Source organism: Anomaloglossus baeobatrachus, chromosome 11 (assembly GCF_048569485.1).
Source record: "Anomaloglossus baeobatrachus isolate aAnoBae1 chromosome 11, aAnoBae1.hap1, whole genome shotgun sequence".
Taxonomy (NCBI): Eukaryota; Metazoa; Chordata; class Amphibia; order Anura; family Aromobatidae; genus Anomaloglossus; species Anomaloglossus baeobatrachus.
Genome location: NC_134363.1, coordinates 151498156 through 151522749, shown reverse-complemented (window position 1 = coordinate 151522749; position 24594 = coordinate 151498156). Strand labels below are relative to the sequence as shown.

General features: G+C 46.2%; 1 protein-coding gene across 1 annotated transcript in view; it reads right to left on the bottom strand.

Moving 5' to 3' along the window:
• Positions 1-24594, bottom strand: part of ACAP3 (ArfGAP with coiled-coil, ankyrin repeat and PH domains 3) — a 266420-nt gene that overhangs the window by 67168 nt on the left and 174658 nt on the right. Inside the window, exons 11-12 of the mRNA XM_075327683.1 lie at positions 1048-1160; positions 547-598 (exon numbers count right to left, since the gene is read on the bottom strand). Coding sequence (XP_075183798.1) covers positions 547-598; positions 1048-1160 — 165 coding nt within the window. The remainder of the gene's footprint in view (positions 1-546; positions 599-1047; positions 1161-24594) is intronic.

Genomic DNA, 24594 nt, shown 5'->3' with positions numbered 1-24594 from the left:
TTCAGATAATTATATAAGAGGGTCAATAGCTATTCCCAATGACTCATCCTCGGTTCGGAAACTGCAGTGAATCGTTCACAGGGAAAAAGCGAAGGTAACCAGAAGTAAATGAGTTTTTAGCTGAAACAGCCATAGGCTGGTCATTGTGGGCTGATCCCATTCATGATTATTACAAAAGGTGGGGGCATGAATCACAAAAGTGCAAACATTTTTGGATATAAGAACAAGAGGTTCCTTTACAAGTTGAAGAACCCAGTTACTAAATTCTGGATTTTCTCCCATCAAAAGCGTAACACTGTCACATGGCTTTACTGTAGGATGGATATGTAATAGGGGTTCGCTAGGCATCTAATATTTATGATCTATCCATAGGGTAGGCCATAAATATACCAGTGGGGGTCTAGCTCCCGACAACCCTACCAATTAGTTGTAAAAGCTCCCATTCACATGAGATGAAAGTTGGATGATTCTGTTCATTGTGTAGCAGCCGCTGCCAAGTACTACAGATCAGCTCCTATTCTCTTTAACGATGGATCATTTGCTTACCTTCAATTTCTTTTGGTAAACAAGTTGACTATTTTGTATGGAAAACCACCTCCTAAAAAAAGCATAAAAGAATAAATATGTCTGATACAGAAAGCATTTACCAACATGCACCACAAATTACTGACAATCATGGTTTCAAGGTTGACAAAAAAAGACAAGTCCATCAAGAACCTTATTTGGATGAACGTCCATAAGTCTGTATGTAAATATCTATTATACCAAAATACAATGGGAAAATAATAAAAACAGAGTATATATAGAAATTTAGATTAAAGGTTTCAATACATGGCATTGACAAAGGATACTGGGCATCAGTGGCGTAATTTGAAGCTCATGGGTTCCAATGCAAAAGCTCGAACAGGGCCCCCAATATATCTTTCTTAGTAATGGTCTTTTCACGTGGGTCAACGGCACCTTTTGGGCTCCAGGGCCCAGGTGCAACTGCAACCCCTACACCTATTATAGTTACGCCCCTGCTTGTTATTACTAATTTTAACTCACCGATTCCATGTCTTGAATGCATTGCTGGCCCTTTTGAAGAGGTAGCCTTCCATTACCACCCCATTGGGGGCATCCACATTAAATTCGGCTTTGGAGTCATCGTAGGAGAAATCCTGCCAAAAGCAAACAAATGCTTACTTACATGGTTTATATAGTATTCAGCCCAATAGTGAGTTTGGATTTAAATGGGGATCTCCACCCAAACTGGTAAAAAGTAAGCATTGATTAGTTTGAGAAAGAATTGCCAAATGCTTCTGGATCCAACAAAAGTTGTTCACTGCAGATCGTTCAGTTCATTAATTATTTTTAGGGCGGGATCACACGAGTGTACTCACACGAGTACGAGTACAGCAATGTAGGGACCGTCTGTAGGTCTTCTGACCTAAACTCAACGGTTTTAGATATATGTCTTGAGGCTGTTGAGTTTGGGGTATGAGATCTGTGGTCACGTCGTCCATCATCGTCCCTAGGTGGACCGTGAAACACGCATTTGTTAAACCGGCCTAGGAATTGTTGATGAACTGACCTATCTTAAATTAACTTTTGGAGGATCCAGAAGCACCTGGTAATTATTTCAACACTCAATTTTTGACCACTTTTTGGTGGAGTTATCCTTTTAAATCCCGAGCGTTCAATAGATCTAGAATAATTGCCAGATGCTTTTTCCAGCAGAAGTTTTCATTTTAGCTGGGTCAGGCCATCAATTATTATTGAAACTTAAGGGTGGGTGCACACAATCTGGACATGCTGTGTCCTGGACGCAGCGTGTCTTCTACTGTGGAATTGCGAGTCTTCTCCATAGAAGACCACAGATGCCCGTGTCCACGATCAGAGTTTGGGCCGCTGTCGACTTTCTCTGTTCTTCCTGTGGAGAATACTCGCATCTCCACAAGCATAAATTGACATGCTGCGGCTCGGAAGCCAGGCCGCAGGTCAGTTTACACTTAGGAGAAAAGGAAGTACAGTGGGCATAGGATTTCTATAAATCCCATCTACGGTGTCTGCACTGTACAACGCAGCATTTTGGACGCAGCAAAAATACGCTGCATCCAAAACACTGCTATTCCTGATCACAAGCATGTACCGTAAGTCTGTGTGCCCACGATCAGTGTTTACAGCGTTTTGGATGCAGCATGTTTTCACTGCGTCCAAAACGCTGTATTGTACAGTACAAGCACAGTGGATGGGATTTCTAGAAATCCCATGCCCACTATGCATGTATGGCCCGCAACGAAAACTGAGCTTTCTGAGCCACAGCATGTCAATTCTTTGCTGCGGAGTCGCAAGCCTTTTCCATAGGGAGAACAGAAGCGAGAGACCGCCACGTTCCGAACCATGATCATGGGCACGGGTAGCTGCGGTCTCCTGTGAAGGAGACTTGCGGCCCCGCAGCTCAGGACCCGCTGGGTCTAGGACGCAGCAGGTCCTGATCGTTGTCAAACACCCTAAAACACTTGTGTGTGAAACCGGCCTACATAAGGATGACGATGTCCAGACCGGTCACGGATCTTCTGATCCAAACTCAACACCCTCATAGGTATGTATGAAGTCATTGAGATCAGGACAGGAGCACTGCAGCCAGTCCGTACATATACTGCTAAACACGGATGTGTGAAACTGGCCATGGTTTCGGAAAAAAAAAACAAAAAAAAACGTATCTTTACCCAAATAATCAGTTTCAGTATTATTTTTTGGGGGGTCTCCTTTACATAAAAGCATGTTTATTCAATGTATGTGCACAATGAGACATAAATGTAAAGGTTGATTCTCCCATGTGTACATGGTCACTATGTCTAAATACACCATAAATTAATTTAGCAATTGTTCTTTAAAACGTATGGTAATTCATGATTTAAAAAAAAAAAAAAAAAAAAAAGTATAGGGTCTTTTTCAATATTGTTTAAAGATCGGACATCTTGTAAACCATTTTCACCAGGATACCAGCAATATATTTTAAGGGTAAGGGGGCTTTCACACTGCGTTCCGATCTCCGTTCAGTGATCCCGTTGGGGCTTCCGTCCGATCCCCCGCAAAACGGATTTCGGACGTATGTGCCAACTGAGCCACTGACTATAATGGAGCAGACGGAGTCACCGTGTGCTCGGTCGTGCACCATTTTCGAGAGTGTACGCTTATTAGAGGTGGACACCCAGATGCAGTCTACCATGTCTGGGTGCCCGTCTCCAGTAAGCGTATGCTCCCGAAAATGGTGCACAACAGACCACACAGTGACTCCGTCTGCACCATTATAGTCAATGGCTCTGTTGGCGCATACGTCCGAAACCCGTTTTGCAGGGGGTTCGGTTGGAAGCTCCGACGGAACAACTGAACGGAGATCGGAACACAATGTAAAAGTAACCTAACTCCAAATATCACTGATCTTTAAAGGAAATGACTCCTACTAAAGTAATACGCCAAATTTTCAGTATTTCGGCAAAAAATGGAAGCCCCAGAGCCATAAATATAATGAATGCAGAGGTCACACCAGGGTCTTGGAGCCCAAGAACCCCATAGGGTTCCTCTGCCCAAATAGTCTTGTTTATGGGACTGTGTTAAATGTCAACACTGGCCCAGGATATGGATGGTTATCACATTGAGGCAAATTGGGAATAAGTAGAATAGTCGCCCATAGCAATTAATCTGGATATTTTAGTTTTAACATGTTTCCATCAATCTGTTAATTCTTCCCAATACAATTATTATGTTTTTAATGTTGCCCATAGCAACCAATCAGAATCTAGGACTCATTTTTGCAGCACAGGCTACAAAATGTAAGCAGCAAGCTGATTGGCTGCTGCAGCTTGCCTTTTTTCCATCTAGACACATTGCTCTACATATGACTGTTCATTGTCACATTAGTAAAGGAATAAATGTTTTTATATATAATAATAAATAATTAAAAATAATTAAAAATTAAATTATTAAATGTCAGCAGAAGTTTATTGGGGAGAGTGACTATAGTGACGCTAAATAAAGAGCAGTTGTCATACAAGGCAAGAAAAGGCCACCATAACAGCTATTAAAATACCAGGCGTTCCTGAATGACAGAAATTTAGGAAACTGTCTACTGAGGTGCCAAAGGTGGTCACTAAACTCTCTAAACTCTGTTAAAAAAATAATCTTAAAATGGCTGAGAAATGACATGAAATCTGTGTGGTTGCTATGGGCAACTGCTCCAGTTTTACCTCAGATTGCTGATTATGCCTCAGAATCAGCCTCCATTTTGGAACCACTTAAAATTCACCTCAGGCCTCTCAATCGTTCACTTGGTGACTTTTCTGTTGGATATTTGGAGGTGATAGTGAACCGAATGTCGAAATGTAAAAGGTCTAACTATAAATGATAGTATATCATAAAGGTGACATTCACCAGCCTCCTTCAACTTCCAATTCCAGTACCCCGCCGACAGGCAGAGGGGCTAATTTTACAGATAAAAGCAAATTATTGGCCTTTTCTACTGACACAGTACATGTTTTCATTTTTGATCGGCTGTCAAAATGGCTGCTTCCATAGGATGTAGATGACAGTAGGGGATTAATAATGCCGCTGTCAGCTCTGTCAACATCTGAGAGATGATCAAGAAGTGAAAAACTGTGCAAAGCGACCATGATAACTGTACAAGCAGGTGACCGGCTCCAATATTAGATTAAGTGCCACTATGCGCAGGGGTCCAGCTGAATGTATTTCTAAAATGTAGGCCAATTTCATAGTTTTGACAAACATGGTCGGGATACGCTACCTGAACAACCATATATACATAATGACACACGCACATACACACACACACATATATATATATATACATATATATATATATATATATATATATATATATATATATATATATATATATATATATATACACACACACACACACACACGTACATGTATACATATATATATACACATATATATATATATATATATATATATATATATATATATATATATATACACACACACACACACACACACACACGTACATGTATACATATATATATATACATATTATATATATATATATATATACACACACACACACACGTACATATGTACACATGTATATGTATTATATATATACACACACATATATATACATACATACATAAATACACACACACACACAGTCAAGGCCAACTCACAATTACACGTTTCTTTCCTTTGTATGTATTGGAACAGCACGAGAAAAGGAAAAAAAAAAAAAAAAAAAGCAAAAACAGCAAATTGGACATAACCTCACACAAAAGCCCCACATTGGGCAGGACAAAATTGTTGGCACCTTTCTAAAATTTTAGTAAACAACTTTGTTTCAAGCATGTGATGCTTGTTTAAACTCCCCTGTGGCAAGTAACAGGTGTGGGCAATATGGAAATCACACCTGAGACCAGATAAAAAGAGGAGAAGTTGACTCATTCTTAGCATTGTGTGTCTGTGTATTACACTAGGCATGGATAACAGAAAGAGGAGAGAATTCCAGCTAATGACCCAGATCTGGCACTCAGGAAAAAAAGGAAAGATAAAGAAAATAAGAATGAACCAAGCGCTCCATACATACCAAGACTGTAAATGCTCCTGCGGCTGCCTATTCTTCTTCCGGGGCTGCTCATTATTGCTCATCCATATGCATTGCTTTCCCCACCCACCAGCAGTGTCAGCATCTGTTATTTCTTGGAGTCAGACAGACCCCCGGCCTGTGTGACAGCATCTGACTAAATAAAACAATTTGCATAGAGTCCTCTCCATATTATGATAGGCAGCACAAATAAAGCCTACGGCTAGAGGCTGCAGCCCCCAGCCATGCGCTTATCTTGGCTGTGTATCAAAATAAGAGGAACCACATGCAGCTTCTTATTTAATTAATTAAATAATGTTTTAAAACAGCGTGCGGTTCCCCCCAATTTTGATAACCAGCCATGATAAACCCCAACAGCTGGGAACTGGTATTCTTAGGCTGGGGAGACCAGTGCTTATGAGAACCCCATTACTAATATGTAAGTAAACACCGAAAAAAATTCTTTATTTGAAATAAAAGACAAAAAGCACCCTCTTTCACAACTTCATTAACCGCAAAAAAACCCTTGTAGGTCTGACGTAATCCAGAGATTCCACGAGAATTCCAGCTCTGCTACATCTGAATTCACACCAATCGGCCATAGGACAATGACCACCTGCTGTGAGCTGCAGGCAGAGACTGAGTGAGCGACCTCACTCAAGTTAGTTGGAGGTTCCCTGATTAGGATCGTATTTAATTCCATTCTGAGCTGAATGGCTTAAGCTCTCTTTTCTACCCTGCTGAGATTGACTTGTAGCGGTTAATCTCAGCAGCCACTCCCTTCTGCTATATAAACTCACTCCTCACTCTCTCCTATACCGGCTAGAGCTCATTCTATAACCAAAGCAGCCTGAGGTGTTGCTTCTGTTGCAGCTGAGAAGTTTTCTGCTTGAGTAGTAATGGAAAACTATTTGTTGTGTCTTTCTCGTTTGTCTTCCCTTCCTCGTATTGTTTTATTGTAGTGGTGAGCCTAGTGTCTTTGGCCTTCGCACTAGTCAGTATGACTTCAAGGCCAACGAGGGCCTAGGCAAGTGACAGTGCACAGAGGAAGGACCCGTCTAGGGACGTTAAAAAGTGCAGGAGTCAGCCTCAGGTAAGTGTTAGGAGCTGAGCCGTCTCCCCTCTCCCTATCGCCTGGGCCATAAATTGTAACGTTCCCCTGGTGTTTCCGTTGTGTTGTGCTGCTCGCCTGCAGTCCTTTCGTCACCGGTGTGACAGTATGGGGGACTTATGGCTAGTGCTACCAGGCAACTAATAACGTGTGCAACTTGCTGCCAAATGGCTTTAGATCTGTAAGTTGTCTATAAAAGTTAAAAAAAGGAGGGGGGGGGCAAATCACAGATCTTTTGCATACAAGTCGCAGTTGCATACACGTCACACGTCGCAGTTGTGCGTGTCTTACATTGAAGTCTATGGGAGCAAAGTTGCATGGGATTTCAGACCACATGTCCAAGAGGCTTTGATTTTGTGCAATGGTCGTGTCGCAGTCCCTTTAGATCAGACCTGGGCAAGGGGCGGCCCGCGGGCCACATCCGGCCCGCCTACTCTCTGTGACCGGCCCGCCTGGCTCAGGGCGTCCTTGCTGGCCAGTCACTGATGAGAGCAATCTGACCTGTTGTCCGGAGCTCCAGGCTCCGGGAGGCGCGTGGTCAGATTGCCCTCATCAGTGCCCGGGCAAATGCCGGGGCCCTGGAGAGCCGGGGGGGCCCACTCGGCCTCGTCAGTTCTGGTGACCCTTGGCCAGGACCCACTCGCCTTAGTTCTGCTGCCCCCCGGGCCGAGTAGGAATCTGCAGCGCCGTCCCTTTAAGGAGCAAAGACTTCCTGGCTGAACTTAATCTGTGGGCGGAGCTACCGGCCGGCGTCCTGCTCATCCCACAGATGAGAGTTGCAGTGCCAGCCAGCGACCCCCAGCACAGCTCTTCTCTCCGGCGCTGTGTGGGCCCCCTCTCCACCGTGACCTGAGCGGTATGTGCCCTCCCCACCCCCCGATTTATGGGCCCTGGTGAGCTGTATGGGCTCTTCTCCCCCCCTAGGTGTATTCCCTGCAAAACCCCCCCTCCCCCCCGGTGCCGTATGTGCTGGGCCACAGAGCCGCGTGTGTGTGTCTGTCTGTATGTATATATGTAGCAGAGCTATGTGTGTATGTATGTATATATGTAGCAGAGCTATGTATGTATATATGTAGCAGAGCTATGTGTGTCTGTATGTAGCAGAGCTATGTGTGTATGTAGCAGTGCTATGTGTGTATATATGTAGCAGAGCTATGTATGTATATATGTAGCAGAGCTATGTGTGTATGTATGTAGCAGAGCTATGTGTGTATGTAGCAGAGCAATGTGTATGTATGTATATATGTAGCAGAGCTATGTGTGTCTGTATGTATCAGTGCTATGTGTGTATGTAGCACTGCTATGTGTGTATGTAGCAGTGCTATGTGTGTATGTAGCAGTGCTATGTGTGTATGTAGCAGAGCTATGTGTGTATGTATGTAGCAGAGCTATGTGTGTATGTAGCAGTGCTATGTGTGTATGTAGCAGTGCTATGTGTGTATGTATGTAGCAGAGCTATGTGTGTATGTATGTAGCAGAGCTATGTGTGTCTGTATGTAGCAGTGCTGTGTGTGTATGTAGCAGTGCTATGTGTGTATGTATGTAGCAGAGCTATGTGTGTATGTATGTAGCAGAGCTATGTGTGTATGTATGTAGCAGAGCTATGTGTGTATGTATGTAGCAGAGCTATGTGTGTATGTATGTAGCAGAGCTATGTGTGTATGTATGTAGCAGAGCTATGTGTGTCTGTAGCAGAGCTATGTGTGTCTGTAGCAGAGCTATGTGTGTCTGTAGCAGAGCTATGTGTGTCTGTATGTATGCAGCAGAGCTGTGTGTCTGTAGGCATGTATAATGTGTATCTATGTATGTCAGTGTATATGGCTGTATAGATGTGTCCGTTCTATATGTATTTTTGTGAGTTTGTCTTTAAATATGTATGTGTGTCTGCGTGTTGATGGGGCCCACTGGGACTCTTCCGCCCGGGGCCCACAAAAACCTGGAGCCGGCCCTGACCCTCATCACACGCTGCGTGTCGGGCAGGAAACAGAGGACAGATCCTGAAGCTCCGCACAGTGTAGGCAGCGGAACGCAGGAATCTCTCCTCTGTTCCTTGCCCGACACTTTTCTCTGTAACACACGCGCGCCCTGATATCGTCAGTACGGCGCACGTGTGTCATTTGAAAAGTTCCTGCCCGGAAGGAGAAGCTGCAGAGGCGGGGGCCGTATGGAGAGAGGCAGCGGCGGGGGCTCCTAGGAATACAACGTCGGCGCAGCCTGGCCATGTGAAGGAGAAGCAGCTCAGCGAGGTGCTCGTACGGAGGTGTCTGAGGACGGGAACGATAAAAAGAGAGGTGAGTGGTTACTAGTAACCTGCGGGGACAATGGGGGCGGGCAGGCGGGGGGCTGGGGGAGAGGGGTAACTTTTGACAAATATTTGGGGTGTAGTGGTTTAGTATATGGGAATGTAGTTTTACAGGTGTGGTATATGGGGGGGGTGTAGTGGTCTAGTTTTATAGGTGTGTAGTATAATACAGGTGTATATAGGAGTGTAGTATAATACTACACCCCTATATACACCTGTATTATACTACACCACTACACCCCTATATACACCTGTAATATACTACACCCCTATATACACCTGTATTATACTACACCCCTATATACACCTGTATCATACTACACCACTACACCCCTATATACACCTGTATTATACTACACCCCTATATACACCTGTATTATACTACACCCCTATATACACCTGTATTATACTACACCACTATATGCACCTGTATTATACAGGTGTATATAGGGGTGTAGTAGTGTAGTATATTACAGGTGTATATAAGGGTGTAGTGGTGTAGTATATTACAGGTGTATATGGGGTGTAGTATATTACAGGTGTAGTGGTGTAGTATAATACAGGTGTTTATAGGGGTGTAGTGGTGTAGTATAATACAGGTGTAGTATATAGGAGTGTAGTATAATACAAGTGTAGTATATAGGGGTGTAGTGATGTAGTATAATACAAGTGTAGTATATAGGGGTGTAGTGATGTAGTATAATACAAGTGTAGTATATAGGGGTGTAGTGATGTAGTATAATACATACAAGTGTAGTATATAGGGGTGTAGTGATGTAGTATAATACAAGTGTAGTATATAGGGGTGTAGTGATGTAGTATAATACAAGTGTAGTATATAGGGGTGTAGTGATGTAGTATAATACAAGTGTAGTATATAGGGGTGTAGTGATGTAGTATAATACAAGTGTAGTATATAGGGGTGTAGTGATGTAGTATAATACAAGTGTAGTATATAGGGGTGTAGTGATGTAGTATAATACAAGTGTAGTATATAGGGGTTGTGAGGTAGCGCGGTCGGCTGCGCAGCAGAAGACACGGGATCCAGGCATCAAGGTTCACAGCACACGGTGTTTAATGTCCAAACAAAAAGTCCATAACAAAATACATGTGCCTCTCCAGCAGAGGGCTCAGGAAGTTCTGGTCACTTCCCCCACACCCGGCACACCTGCCCTCGTTCCTGTTTCCTTTTAACCCTTCCTTAAGCCTGTAGGGAAACAGCATTAACCCTATAGTGGATTTACTTTCTATCATGGAGTGAGCACAACCTGGGCGAGACATACCGGCCGTCATAGATAACCCCGGTCACAGTCTCACATACCCCCCCCCTCAGTTCAAGCGTGCGGGGTTGAACTCCAGCCATCAAGCACGGGCCGCGGGACAAGGCATCGGCGTTGCCCTGCAACCTACCGGCCCGGTGTTCAACCGTAAACCGGAAGTTCTGCAGAGAAAGGAACCACCGGGTAACCCGGGCATTCCGTTCCTTGGCGGACCTCATCCAGACCAGTGGAGAGTGATCCGTCACCAAGCGAAACTGCCGTCCCAGCAGGTAATAGCGTAGGGACTCCAAGGCCCACTTGATCGCCAGGCACTCCTTCTCCACTACGCTATAATTCCGCTCGGGAGGGGTGAGCTTCCTACTCAAGAAGGTGACGGGGTGTTCCTCCCCCTGAACCACCTGAGACAGCACCGCCCCCAGGCCGACCTCCGAGGCGTCAGTCTGTACTATGAACTCCTTCCGGAAATCAGGGTTGACCAGAACGGGCTGTCCGCACAGGACCCCCTTCAGGGCCCGGAAGGAGTCCTCGGCCTGCGGAGTCCACCGCACCATGACGGACTTCTTGCCTTTGAGAAGGTCCGTCAAGGGGGCTGATAGTCCCGCAAAATCCTTTACAAACCTCCTGTAGTACCCCACGATACCCAGGAAGGCCCTAACCTGCTTCGTGGTCAGGGGTCTAGGCCACTTCTGGATCGCCTCAACCTTGTTAATTTGGGGCTTAATCACTCCTTGGCCTATCACGTAGCCCAAGTAGCGGGCTTCCGTGAGTCCCAATGCACATTTCTTGGGATTGGCTGTCAATCCGGCTGTTCGAAGCGCGTCCACCACCGCTTGTACCTGTTCCAAGTGGGTCTGCCAATCGGAGCTGTAAATAATGATGTCATCCAGGTACGCTGATGCATACGCCTGGTGGGGTTCCAGCACTAAGTCCATCAACCTCTGGAACGTGGCCGGAGCGCCATGTAACCCAAAAGGCAAGACAACATAGTGGAAGAGACCCTCCGGCGTAACAAAAGCTGTTTTCTCCTTGGCGGACTCCGTTAGTGGCACCTGCCAGTACCCTTTGGTCAGGTCGAGCGTGGTAAAATATCGCGCCTGTCCCAGCCTATCAATCAGCTCATCCACCCGGGGCATGGGGTAGAGATCGAACTTGGATATTTCGTTCAATCTCCTAAAGTCATTGCAGAACCTTAAGGAGCCATCGGGTTTTGGTATTAGGACAATCGGACTAGCCCATTCACTCCGGGATTTTTCGATGACCCCCAGGCGTAACATTGTCTTTACTTCCTCCGATATGGCTTGTCGTCGAGCCTCCGGCACCCGGTATGACTTCAGGCGTACCTTCAGGTGGGGCTCGGTGACAATATCATGTCGTATCAGACTGGTCCTACCGGGCAGCTCGGAGAAGACATCGGGGTTCTGCTGAACCAACCGTCTGGCCTCTCGCCTCTGTTGCTTGGTGAGGGCTTCTCCAATCCTTACTTCCGGTTCGTTCTCTCCGGAGGTCGCTGGAGCCGGAGGTGAACGACCCGAAGAGGAGGGAGGTGGGGAAAAAACAGCCATCAGGCTTTCCCGTTCCTGCCAAGGTTTTAATAGGTTGACATGGTATATTTGTTCAGGTTTCCGCCTACCGGGCTGCAATACTTTATAGTTAACCACCCCTACTCTTTCCTTTATCTCGTAGGGGCCTTGCCACTGAGCCAGGAATTTGCTCTCCGCCGTGGGGATCAATACCAACACCCGATCCCCGGGTTTAAAGGTCCGCACGGTGGCTTGTCTATTGTAGCGGCCGCTTTGCGCGGCCTGAGCCTCCTGTAAGTGCTCCTTCACAATTGGCATGACCGCGCTTATGCGGTTCTGCATACCCAAAATGTGTTCAATCACACTTTTATGGGGGGTGGGCTCTTGTTCCCATGTTTCCTTTGCCAGGTCCAACAATCCCCGGGGATGTCGCCCGTATAACAATTCAAAAGGCGAAAACCCCGTGGATGCCTGTGGCACCTCTCGTATGGCAAACATCAAATAGGGAAGCATCATATCCCAGTCTTTCCCGTCTTTTGAAATCACCCTTCTTAGCATGGTTTTCAGGGTTTTATTGAAACGCTCGACTAAACCGTCCGTTTGCGGATGATACACAGACGTACGCAACTGCTTGATCTGGAGTAGCCGGCATAGCTCTTTGGTCACTTTAGACATGAATGGGGTCCCCTGATCCGTAAGGATCTCCTTGGGCAATCCCACCCGGCAGAACACAGCAAACAACTCCCGAGCTATAAGCTTTGCTGCAGTATGTCTGAGAGGTATCGCCTCGGGATACCGGGTGGCATAGTCAACGATCACTAGGATGTGTTGGTGCCCTCGAGCGGACTTTACGAGGGGCCCCACCAGATCCATCCCTATCCGTTCAAAAGGGACTTCTATAATGGGTAACGGTACCAACGGACTGCGAAAATGGGTCAGGGGTGCAGTAAGCTGACACTCCGGGCAGGTTTCGCAGAACCGTTTTACCTCCCCAAAGACCCCGGGCCAATAGAACCTTTGCAATATTCGCTCCTGCGTTTTCTTGACCCCTAGGTGGCCACTCATCAGGTGTTTATGAGCCAAGTCGAGGACCCGCCGGCGATGCGGCTGGGGCACCACCAACTGTTCTACCCCTACGCCCCGTATTTCATCTACCCGGTAGAGTAAATCCTGCTTAAGAGCGAAATGGGGGTACCTTACCTGGGCACTGGGCAGCTGTGCCACCCCGTCAACTACTGTCACCCGACTCCGGGCATGTATTAACGTAGGGTCCTGGAGTTGGGCTGTCCCAAACGTATCCGGGGACGCCTCCAACTCCGGGATGGGCTCGACCGTCTCAGCCTCTCCTGCCAATACCTCTAGGGGTGACCTATCGGGTTCACACTCTGTCCCTATCATCGTGACCCCTACGGCAGGTGTCCCGGATTCAGGATTGTAGGGCTCAGGTCCCGGACCGACCAATATCTGAGGGGACTTAGGGGGTCCCCTCCATAAAGTCCAAAAATAGGGCAGATCCCTTCCTAGGATCACGTCATAAGGAAGAGTGTTAAGAAGTCCCACCTCATGTTGCACCTGACCGCAAGGTGCTGTGATGGTGACAATCCCCGTGGGATAGTCGTGGCGGTCCCCATGTATGCAAACCACCCCCACAGTGCGTCCTGTGGCCTTTACTTTAGCTCTCAAGGTGGATCGCACAAGGGTCACTAAGCTTCCGGAATCCAACAATCCTGTAACCGGACATCCATTCACCTGTATTTGGCACAAGTGGGGCTCTGTCTCTGGGGAGACCAGGTCAGCGGTACACACCACCTGAGCATACATTGAACCCCGCCGGGTAACCCCACAATCCATGGGCTCCGTGGTGAGTGGACACTGGGCTTCCATATGTCCCACCCGCTGGCACCGCCAACATCTAATAGGGAAGGAAACACCCTTGACAAGTTGTCGTTTAGGGTACATGGCCTTCCGGACCTCAGGAACGGCGGGCGCGGCCTCAGCCAGGATGGTAGCGGACTCCTGTACCGGTGTCGGCGGTGGGTCCTTGGCCCTAGGCTTGGAGGGGCCGGACCGACGGGCGGTACGCAAAGTCTCAGTGTCCCGTATCAAGTCCTGCGTAGCCACATGCCGCTCTACCAGGGACACTAATTGGTCCAGGGTACTCGGGTCACCCTGTCCTACCCACCGTTGAACGGTGACGGGTAAAGTGCGCACAAAACGATCCACTACTACCCTTTCCACCATTTGCGCCGGGCTCAGAGTGTCAGGCTGCAACCACTTTTTTACAAGATGTAATAAGTCATAGGCCTGGGAGCGTACGGGTTTGGCTTCCTCATAGAACCACTGATTTACCCGCTGAGCCCGTACATAGGTATTCACCCCCAACCGAGCCAGTATTTCGGCTTTCAGGGTCACATAGTCAATGGCGTCCTCGGTACCGAGGTCCAGGTACGCTTTTTGGGGTTCCCCCGTCAGATAGGGCGACAATACCTCAGCCCACTGGGGGGTCGGCAGCTTTTCCCGCTCGGCCACCCGCTCAAACACCGCCAGGAACGCTTCCACATCATCACCCGGGGTCATCTTTTGCAACGCTTGTCTCACCGCTTTCCGGACGCTGCCGTCGTCACCCGGTCCCGGGGTTGTTGCTGCCGGTCCGGCACGGATCGACTTGGCCAGGAGAACCATCTGTTCTTGGTGCCTTTTTTCCTGCAATTGTAAGGCTTGCTGCTGACGTGCATTGGCCTGCTCCATCTGTTCTTGGTGCCTTTTGTCCTGCACTTGCAAGGATTGCTGCTGACGTGCATTGGCCTGCTCCATCTGTTCTTGGTGCATTTTGACCTGCACTTGCAAGGATTGCTGCTGACGTGCATTGGCCTGATCCAACTGTTCTTGGAGTTTTTTTTCCTGCACTTGCAAGGATTGGAGCAGGTGTGCATTGGTCTGTTGCTGCTGTGCATTAGCCTGTTGCTGCTGTGCATTAGCCTGAGCCAAATGCTTTAGTATGTCCTCCATGGCGTCGCCGGGTTTGGGCTGTAGTATAGCCGCTCGAATCCAGGACATGCGCAGCTGGGTCACCAGGGATGGATGCTACACCTCACCGGCTGTCATGCCCGCCGATTCTCCACCATATGTGAGGTAGCGCGGTCGGCTGCGCAGCAGAAGACACGGGATCCAGGCATCAAGGTTCACAGCACACGGTGTTTAATGTCCAAACAAAAAGTCCATAACAAAATACATGTGCCTCTCCAGCAGAGGGCTCAGGAAGTTCTGGTCACTTCCCCCACACCCGGCACACCTGCCCTCGTTCCTGTTTCCTTTTAACCCTTCCTTAAGCCTGTAGGGAAACAGCATTAACCCTATAGTGGATTTACTTTCTATCATGGAGTGAGCACAACCTGGGCGAGACATACCGGCCGTCATAGATAACCCCGGTCACAGTCTCACAGGGTGTAGTGATGTAGTATAATACAAGTGTAGTATATAGGGGTGTAGTGATGTAGTATAATACAAGTGTAGTATATAGGGGTGTAGTGATGTAGTATAATACAAGTGTAGTATATAGGGGTGTAGTAATGTAGGTTATCACAGGTGTAGTATATAGTGATGTGCTGCAGTTTATTACAGGTGTAGTATATAGTGATGTAGCATATTACAGGTGTATATAGGGGTGTAGTGATGTAATATATAGTGGTATAGTATATAGAGGTGTAGTTTATTACAGGTGTAGTGTATACTGATGTATATTACAGGTGTAGTATGTGGCGGGTGTAGTGATGTAGTATATGGGGATTGTGTGTGTATGTATACATTGTGTGTATGTGTATATATATTATACACGCACAGTATATATGCGTGTTTGTGTGTACATATATATATATATATATGTGTAGAACCGAGTTAATTATATTTATTATTATATATGGGAAAATTAATTGCCCACCCCTGCTTTAGATCATGCATCATAATGAAATCCTCATTGACAATCATAACATGTGACACTGATCTTCATGAAGCCCTATGCATAGGGTGCACAATATTTACAGAAAATAAAAAGTAAAAGGAGAAGAACAACTATTGTACAATAGTGCCCTATGGTGGCTACTAAAGGGTTACTCCATATGCTTATATGACTGCCAACACCATCAGGTGCTATTATACTTGTGTGCAAAGATAATAATGCAAAATTGTTTACTTATGTCCCAATTAATAAAGGAGAAGTCGGATTCTAGCAGAACAGTAAGAATCATTTTATATGCTTAATATAAATTTGTATTAAAATTTATTTTAATCCGACAGAATATTGGAAAATAAAAATGGATTTACATTGTGGAAATAAAATAGCAATTATTTTTTTTTTTTATATCTATATATATAATTGCCTTATTCTGTCTGTCTGTCTGTCATGCTCCAAAATTGTGTCCTTACGGTGACACAAAGCTGATTGGCCGCTGGGCTCGCCATGGCCCCGCCCCCCCCACGGATTGGCCGCTCGCCCAGGCTGCGCCCCCACACGGATTGGCCAGCCGCTCGCCCAGGCTCCGCCCCCCCACAGATTGGCCTCTCGCCCCGGCACCCTGCAGGCATTGGCAATTCGGCCACGCCCCGCCCCCTCACGCAATGCACGCTAGCTCTGGCCCCGCCCCCCTACCCCCCCCCCCCCCCGCGCATTCCCCGAACTGACACGGCTGTCACGGAGGTGAGTACTGTACTCCCCCCCCACCCCCGTCCCCCGCTCCCGCTCGCACGGGAGTGGTGTGGATACGTTGGTAACCATGCTAGCATGGTTACAAGCGCATCAAGGTCCTGCAGCGGCGGAAGATCCACACGCACACACATAACAGCACACACATACACACACATCAGATCACACACACCTCACACACACCTCACACACACCTCACACACACATCACATCGCATCCACACACTCACAGCATCCGGCGATATCGCTTGCTTCTCGGCCTCGATACTGTGCTGTTGTGACCTTCCAGGACCTGACGGAGGATCACATGGCCAGAAGCATGTGGTATCTCCGGATGTTGTGAGTGTGAGCGCGTATGTGCGATATCGTCAGTGTCTGTGTGTGTGAGTGTATGCGATCGGGTGTGTGTGAGTGTATGCGATCGGGTGTGTGTGAGTGTATGCGATCGGGTGTGTGTGAGTGTATGCGATCGGGTGTGTGAGTGTCGGCAGAGGAGCACGGCGTGCTGGAGGAGGCTGGGAGCAGAGAGGCTGATCTTGGGGAAGGCTGGGAGGGGGAGGCTGATGCTGGGGGAGACTGGGAGGGGAAGGCTGATGCTGAAGGAGGCTGGGAGGGGGAGGCTGGGAGGAAGGAGGCTGGGAGGAGAGAGGCTGATCCTGGGGAAGGCGAGGCTGATGCTGAGGGAGGCTGGAAGGAGAGAGGCTGATGCTGCGGGAGGCTAGAAGGAGAGAGGCTGAGGCTGGGAGGAGAGAGGCTGATGCTGGGGAAGGCTGATGCTGAGGGAGGCTGGGAGGGGAAAGCTGATGCTAGGGAAGGCTGGGAGGACGGAGGCTGGGAGGAGAGAGGCTGATCCTGGGGAAGGCTGGGAGAGGGAGGCTGATGCTGGGGGAGGCTGGAAGGAGAGAGGCTGATGCTGGGGGAGGCTGGAAGAAGAGACGCTGATGCTGGGGGAGGCTGATGCTGGGGGAGGCTGGGAGGAGAGAAGCTGATGCTGGGGAAGGCTGGGAGGAGAGAGGCTGATGCTGGGGACAGAGAGGAGAGGCTGATGCTGGGAGGAGAGAGGCTGATGCTGGGAGGAGAGAGGCTGATGCTGGGAGGAGACAGGCTGATGCTGGGGGAGGCTGGGAGGGGGACGCTGATGCTGGGGGAGGCTGATGCTGGGGGAGGCTGATGCTTGGGGAGGCTGATGCTGGGGGAGGCTGGAAGGAGAGAGGCTGATGCTGGTGGAGGCTGATGCTTAGGGAGGCTGATGCTGGGGGAGACTGGGAGGGGAAGGCTGATGCTGAGGGAGGCTGGGAGGGGGAGGCTGGGAGGAAGGAGGCTGGGAGGAGAGAGGCTGATCCTGGGGAAGGCTGGGAAGGGGAGGCTGATGCTGAGGGAGGCTGGAAGGAGAGAGGCTGATGCTGGGGGAGGCTGGGAGGGGAAAGCTGATGCTGGGGAAGGCTGGGAGGACGGAGGCTGGGAGGAGAGAGGCTGATCCTGGGGAAGGCTGGGAGAGGGAGGCTGATGCTGGGGGAGGCTGAGGCTGGGAGGAGAGAGGCTGATGCTGGGGACAGAGAGGCTGATGCTGGGGACAGAGAGGCTGATGCTGGGAGGAGAGAGGCTGATGCTGGGAGGAGAGAGGCTGATGCTGGGAGGAGAGAGGCTGATGCTGGTGCAGCATGGGGGATGGTGCACGATGGGGGGTGCGCAGCATGGGGGATGGAGCACAATGAGGAGTGCGCAGCATGGGGGATGGAGCACGTTTGGGAGTGCGCAGCATGGCGGATGGACCACGTTTGGGAGTGCGCAGCATAGCGGATGGAGCATGTTTGGGAGTGCGCAGCATGGCGGATGGAGCACGTTTGGGAGTGCGCAGCATGGCGGATGGAGCACGTTTGGGAGTGCGCAGCATGGCAGATGGAGCACGTTTGGGAGTGCGCAACATGGCGGATGGAGCACGTTTGGGAGTGCGCAGCATGGCGGATGGAGCACGATGGGGGGTGCACACCTCCCCCAACACACACAACACACCACACACACACTGGGAACCACAAACACCGCCCTACACAGACACCCACACATACAGACAACGCTGCACACACACAACACCCAACACACAAACACCACGGCATACATAAATATACGCACATATCATGCAACACACACATTGCACAAAACATACCTCCCCCCAAAACACACCACACCCACACAAACCGCGCAACACACACACACACAACGCTACAGACACACAGCGCTCCACAAACAACGCAACACACGCAACACACACACAACACCGCTCTCACCCCCCGCCACACCCAGACAACACCCAGAACATGTACAGCTCCTACACAAACACTTGGTAACTACACACAACAACATCTATATTTATATATAACAAAAATCATACATTAACTACACACTACGTAAATTCTAGAATACCCGATGCGTAGAATCGGGGGCCACCTTCTAGTATATATATATATATATATATATATATATATATATATATATATATATATATATATATAAATAATATTTGAAGAGTTAAATCAGTATGATCACTAAGGGGTTAACCACTCATGCCTTCGCCTTCTGTAAAGCGCCGTCTTCCATCTGTAACATCACAATGGTTTCTTTGGCAACATGCTCAATGCCCGAGAGGCCACACAATACAGCAAGTTTCCTTCCGAGCGCCCTCATGGGAAATGTGCTAATTTATGCAATCAGACAGGGCATAGAGGAAAAATTCTCCATAAGAAAAAAAAAAGTTTCAAAAAATTCAATGAATTATTAAGCCAAAGCGATCATCTGTGCAACATTAAACCAATAGGGAAAAACGATTATCTAAACTTGCAACATTCAGCTCACAATCTAATGACTCAACTGCAGTCACCGAGCTCAGACCTACTAATATTTGATACTTTGTGCTAATTTTTGGGGAAAGGGGATATTCAAAAACCAATTGAGTTCAACAGATGCTCAAATATGTCTACTTTCCCATGCTGAAAATTTTGGTCAGTTTTGATGCGTATTTTTGATGCGTCAAAACACAGTGTCTTAAGCCTTGTGCGCGCTCAGTGTTTAGTTTTCTGCACCAAATCTGGATCTCCTGGCAGAAAAAACGCAGGTTTTTGTAGAGTTTTCAATGCATTTTTTGCATGCGTCTTCGGTTCATTTTTTTCATGCGTTTTATGCAGTTTTTCCATGCGTTTTGCATGCAATTGGGGGGTGGAAAAATTGCTGGCAAAACTGATGAAAGAACCGACATAGTGCATACTTATTTCTACACCAGATCTGCATCTCCTGGCAGAAAAAACGCTGTTCTTGCAGAGCTTTCAGTGTATTTTTTTTGATGCGTTTTTATGCATTTTTCCATGCGTTTTGTATGTTTTGGGAGAGGTGTTAAAATGCTGGTAAAAACGCTGAAAGAACTGACATGCTGCAGATAGATTTCTGCACCAAATCTGCATCTCCTGGCAGAAAAAAACCGCAGGTTTTTGCAGAGCTTTCAGTGCGTTTTTGGTGCATTTTTGCATGCATTTTCAGTGCTTTTTTTTTTTAAAAAAAATTATTTGCATGCATCTGGAGGTGGAGAAACATTGGCAAAAACGCTGAAAGAACCGACATGCTGCATATTTATTTCTGCACCAAATCTGCATCTCCTGGCAGAAAAAAACGCAGGCTTTTGCAGTTTTCAGTGCGTTTTTGGTGCATTTTTTACATGCATTGTCAGTGCTTTTTTTAAGCAATATTTTGCATGTATTTGGAGGTGGAAAAACACTGGCAAAAACCCTGAAAGTACTGACATGCTACAGATTTATTTCTGCACCAAATCTGGGTCTCCTGGCAGAGAAATAACCAATTTTAATCGATAAATAGATAGAAAGTAAAGGACATCCTTTACTTTCTATGCTGCATTCAGCCCCCTGTCCAAGCTCTAAACAGAAGGTGGATACTTGCACGGTGAGATGGACTTCTGTTATACATAGATTTATGGAAACGGGTATGGTATATATTAGTACCGGTTTGCATAAAGAATCATCAATTCCCTATACATTTGTACCAACTCCAATATTGAAATACCAATTCTGATTGGCAATGCCTAATTTTGATACAGAATACAGTCAGTTATTCCTATATATTAGCACCGGCTTCCATACAGAATAACTGATTTCTATATAGCAGTACCAATTCCCACAGAGTCTCTTTAAAGTAGTACAAGTCCCCATATAAAACACCCAGTTTCTATATAGGAATTGGTATTATTATATATAGTAGTACCAATTTCATAAAAAGCTGCCAGTTTCTCTATAGTAGTATCCGTTTCCATAGAGCTGCCAGTTTCTATATAGGAATAGGTACTATTATATATAGTAGTATCAGTATTCATTCCATAAAGAGCCACCAGTTTCTCTATAGTAGTTCCGATTTCCATAAAGAGCCGTCTGTTTTTCTATAGTAGTACTGGTTTCCATAAAGAACCGCTGGTTTCTATACAGTAGCACCAGTTTCTATAACAAAACGCCAGTTTCCATCTAGTAGTACCAGTTTCCATAAAGAGCCGCCAGTTTGTATACAGTGGTACCAGTTTCCATAAAGAGCCGCCACTTTCCATATAGGAATAGGTACTATTATATATAGTAGTATCAGTATCCATTCCATAAAGAGCCATTAGTTTCTCTATAGTAGTACCGATTTCCATAAAGAGCCATCAGTTTCTCTCTATTAGTACTGGTTTCCAAAAAGAGCCGCCGATTTCTATACAGTAGTACTAGTTTCCATAAAAAAAAACAAAAAACAGTTTCTATATAGTAGTACCAGTTTCCATAAAGAGCTGCCAGTTTGTATATAGTAGTACCAGTTTCCATAAGGAGCTGCCAGTTTCTATATAGTAGTACCAGTTTCCATAAAAAAAACCCCGCCAGTTTCTATATAGTAGTACCAGTTTCCATAAAGAGCTGCCAGTTTCTATATATTATTTATTATTACTATATATTATTATTTATATTTATTTCCATAAAGAGCTGAAAGTTTGTATATAGTAGTACCAGTTTCCATAAAGAGCTGTCACTTTCTCTATAGTCGTACCGATTTCCATAAAGAGCTGTCAATTTCTCTATAGTAGTACCGATTTCCATAAAAAGCCACCAGTTTCTCTATATTAGTACTGGTTTCCATAAAGAGCCACCGGTTTCTATACAGTAGTACCAGTTTCCATAAAAAAACCCGCCAGTTTCTATATAGTAGTACCAGTTTCCATAAAGAGCTGCCAGTTTATATATAGGAATAGGTACTGTTTATATATAGTAGTATCAGTATCCATTCCATAAAAAGCCACCAGTTTCTCTATATTAGTACCAGTTTTCATAAAGAGCCATCAGTTTCTTTATATCAATTGGTACTATTATATACAGTAGTATCAATTTCCATTCCACAAAGAGCCACCAGTTTTTCTATAGGAATTGGTACTATTATATATAGTAGTATCAGTATCCATTCTATAAAAAGCCACCAGTTTCTCTACAGTAGTGCTGGTTTCCATAAAGAGCCGTCAGTTTCTCTATAGTAGTACCGGTTCCATAAAGAGCCGTCAGTTTCTCTACAGTAGTGCTGGTTTCCATAAAGAGCCGTCAGTTTCTCTATAGTAGTACCGGTTCCATAAAGAGCCGTCAATTTCTCTATTGTAGTACCAGTTCCATAAAGAGCCGTCAGTTTCTCTATAGTAGTACCGGTTCCATAAAGAGCCATCAGTTTCTCTATTGTAGTACCGGTTCCATAAAGAGCCGTCAGTTTCTCTATTGTAGTACTGGTTCCATAAAGAGCCGTCAGTTTCTCTATTGTAGTACCGGTTCCATAAAGAGCCGTCAGTTTCTCTATTGTAGTACCGGTTCCATAAAGAGCCGTCAGTTTCTCTATAGTAGTACCGGTTCCATAAAGAGCCGTCAGTTTCTCTATTGTAGTACCGGTTCCATAAAGAGCCGTCAGTTTCTCTATTGTAGTACTGGTTCCATAAAGAGCCGTCAGTTTCTCTATAGTAGTACCGGTTCCATAAAGAGCCGTCAGTTTCTCTATAGTAGTACCGGTTCCATAAAGAGCCGTCAGTTTCTCTATTGTAGTACCGGTTCCATAAAGAGCCATCAGTTTCTCTATTGTAGTACCGGTTCCATAAAGAGCCATCAGTTTCTCTATTGTAGTACCGGTTCCATAAAGAGCCATCAGTTTCTCTATTGTAGTACCGGTTTCCATATAGAGCCACCAATGTCTATACAGCAGTACCTATGCAGAAATTCCGGTTCCTATAGAATATAACCATATTTTGTTACTTACCAGTAAATACTCTAGCCGGCCGAATATCTTCATTTTTTCGGCTTCTGAGGATGTGTTCTCCGACAATCAGACTAGACTAGAAATCCATGCATCAGCAGCGGTCACTTCTTCTTGGTTACGTGTCCTGAATACTAAGGAGCCATCCTGTGCCTTTGAGGCTATTCTTGTGATCAGCTAGGAAGCAGACAGGACGGCCATGGTGCTGACCAGGTACTGGTGCCCGCCGATGATGGAGTGTTGGAGACCACCGGCTCCACACAAGGAGGAGGGGGCATTAGCATACAGCTGTCACTTGTTGGGCAGCAGAAGAAAAGGAAGGGATAAAATCCTGGGACAATACATGTTTATTGACTTACTCCCCGGGCCATAGAGGTAATGCTGCTAATGGTTTGGGTTTTTTTTTCATCCTTGGAACCAATTTAAAAGACACCACTCCCCGTTTACATCTTTCTCAAATCACAAAGGAGAGCCATCTATTCACCTCCGAAAGGAGCAATGCCGATAGGCTAAAGCAGCACACGCCAAGGGTGTTCATAAGAAAGGCCCATCTGTCTTCCCCTCCTCTCCGACACCAGCCATGCTTTAACCTTTTCATCACTGCTAATATTTCATCAAGTGGGAAAAGATATAGTATCGGATTGCGGACATATGTATACACCTTTTACTCCGATCCTCAAAGCTTTGTTTTCCAGAAGGGGAGGGCGACACATTGTAACAATGGACGATACGCATAGTAAAGCTGCTGCTGGTATCCAGGAGAAGGGTAGGGGACGACGGCAGCCATGTGCTTGTGTGCATCGAAATGCACAATGGGAAGATTTTCTAAGCAAAATGCACAAAATTCACCAAAAAGCAACAAAAATGCAATGCACCAAATTTTTAGGGGATAATTTATTAAGACGTTGCACATATTTGTGGCTTTTTCACCATTTTCTCCCACTCTGGACAATTTTTTAGTAAAAGTGGATAAGGTGTAGCAAGAGGCAACGGCGCTCCCATCCTAAAGCCTCATAGTTGAACCCCTTCACCCCCGGGCGATTTTCTATTTTTTCATGGTTTTTATTTTTTTTTTTGCTCCCCTTCTTCCGAGAGCCGTAACTTTTTATTTTTCCGTCAATCTTGCCATATAAGGGCTTGTTTTTTGCGGGACAAGTTGTACTTTTAGATAAAACCATGAGTTTTACCATACAGTGTACTTGCAAATGGCAAAAAAAAAATTCTAAATGCGAAAAAAATTGCAAAAATAAACAGTGCGATTGCACAATTGTTTTTGGGATACTTTATTCACTGTGTTCACTGTATGGTAAAACCGATGTGTCAGTATGATGCCTCAGGTCGGTACGAGTTCGCAGACACCAAACATGCATGGGTTTACTTTTATCTAAGGGGTTAAAAAAAAAAAATCTGACATTTGTAAAAAAAAAAAAAAAAAAAAGCGGCGCATTGTTTTAGCCATTTTCCGAGAACCGTATCGTTCTCAGTTTTGAGGATATGGGGCTCAGTGATAGCTTAATTTTTGCGTCTCGAGCTGATGTTTTTATTGGTACCATTTTTGTGCAGATGCTACATTTTGATCGCCTGTTATTGCAGTTTGTGCAAAATTTGCGACTACCAAAAACCGTAATTTTGTTCTTGGGAATTTTTTTGCCGCTATGCCGCTTACCAATCAGGTTAATTGATTTTTATAGTTTGATACCTTGGGCATGTCTGAGTGCAGCAATACCAAATGTGTGTATTTTTTAACCCTTTAATTTTCAATGGGACAAATGGGGGGT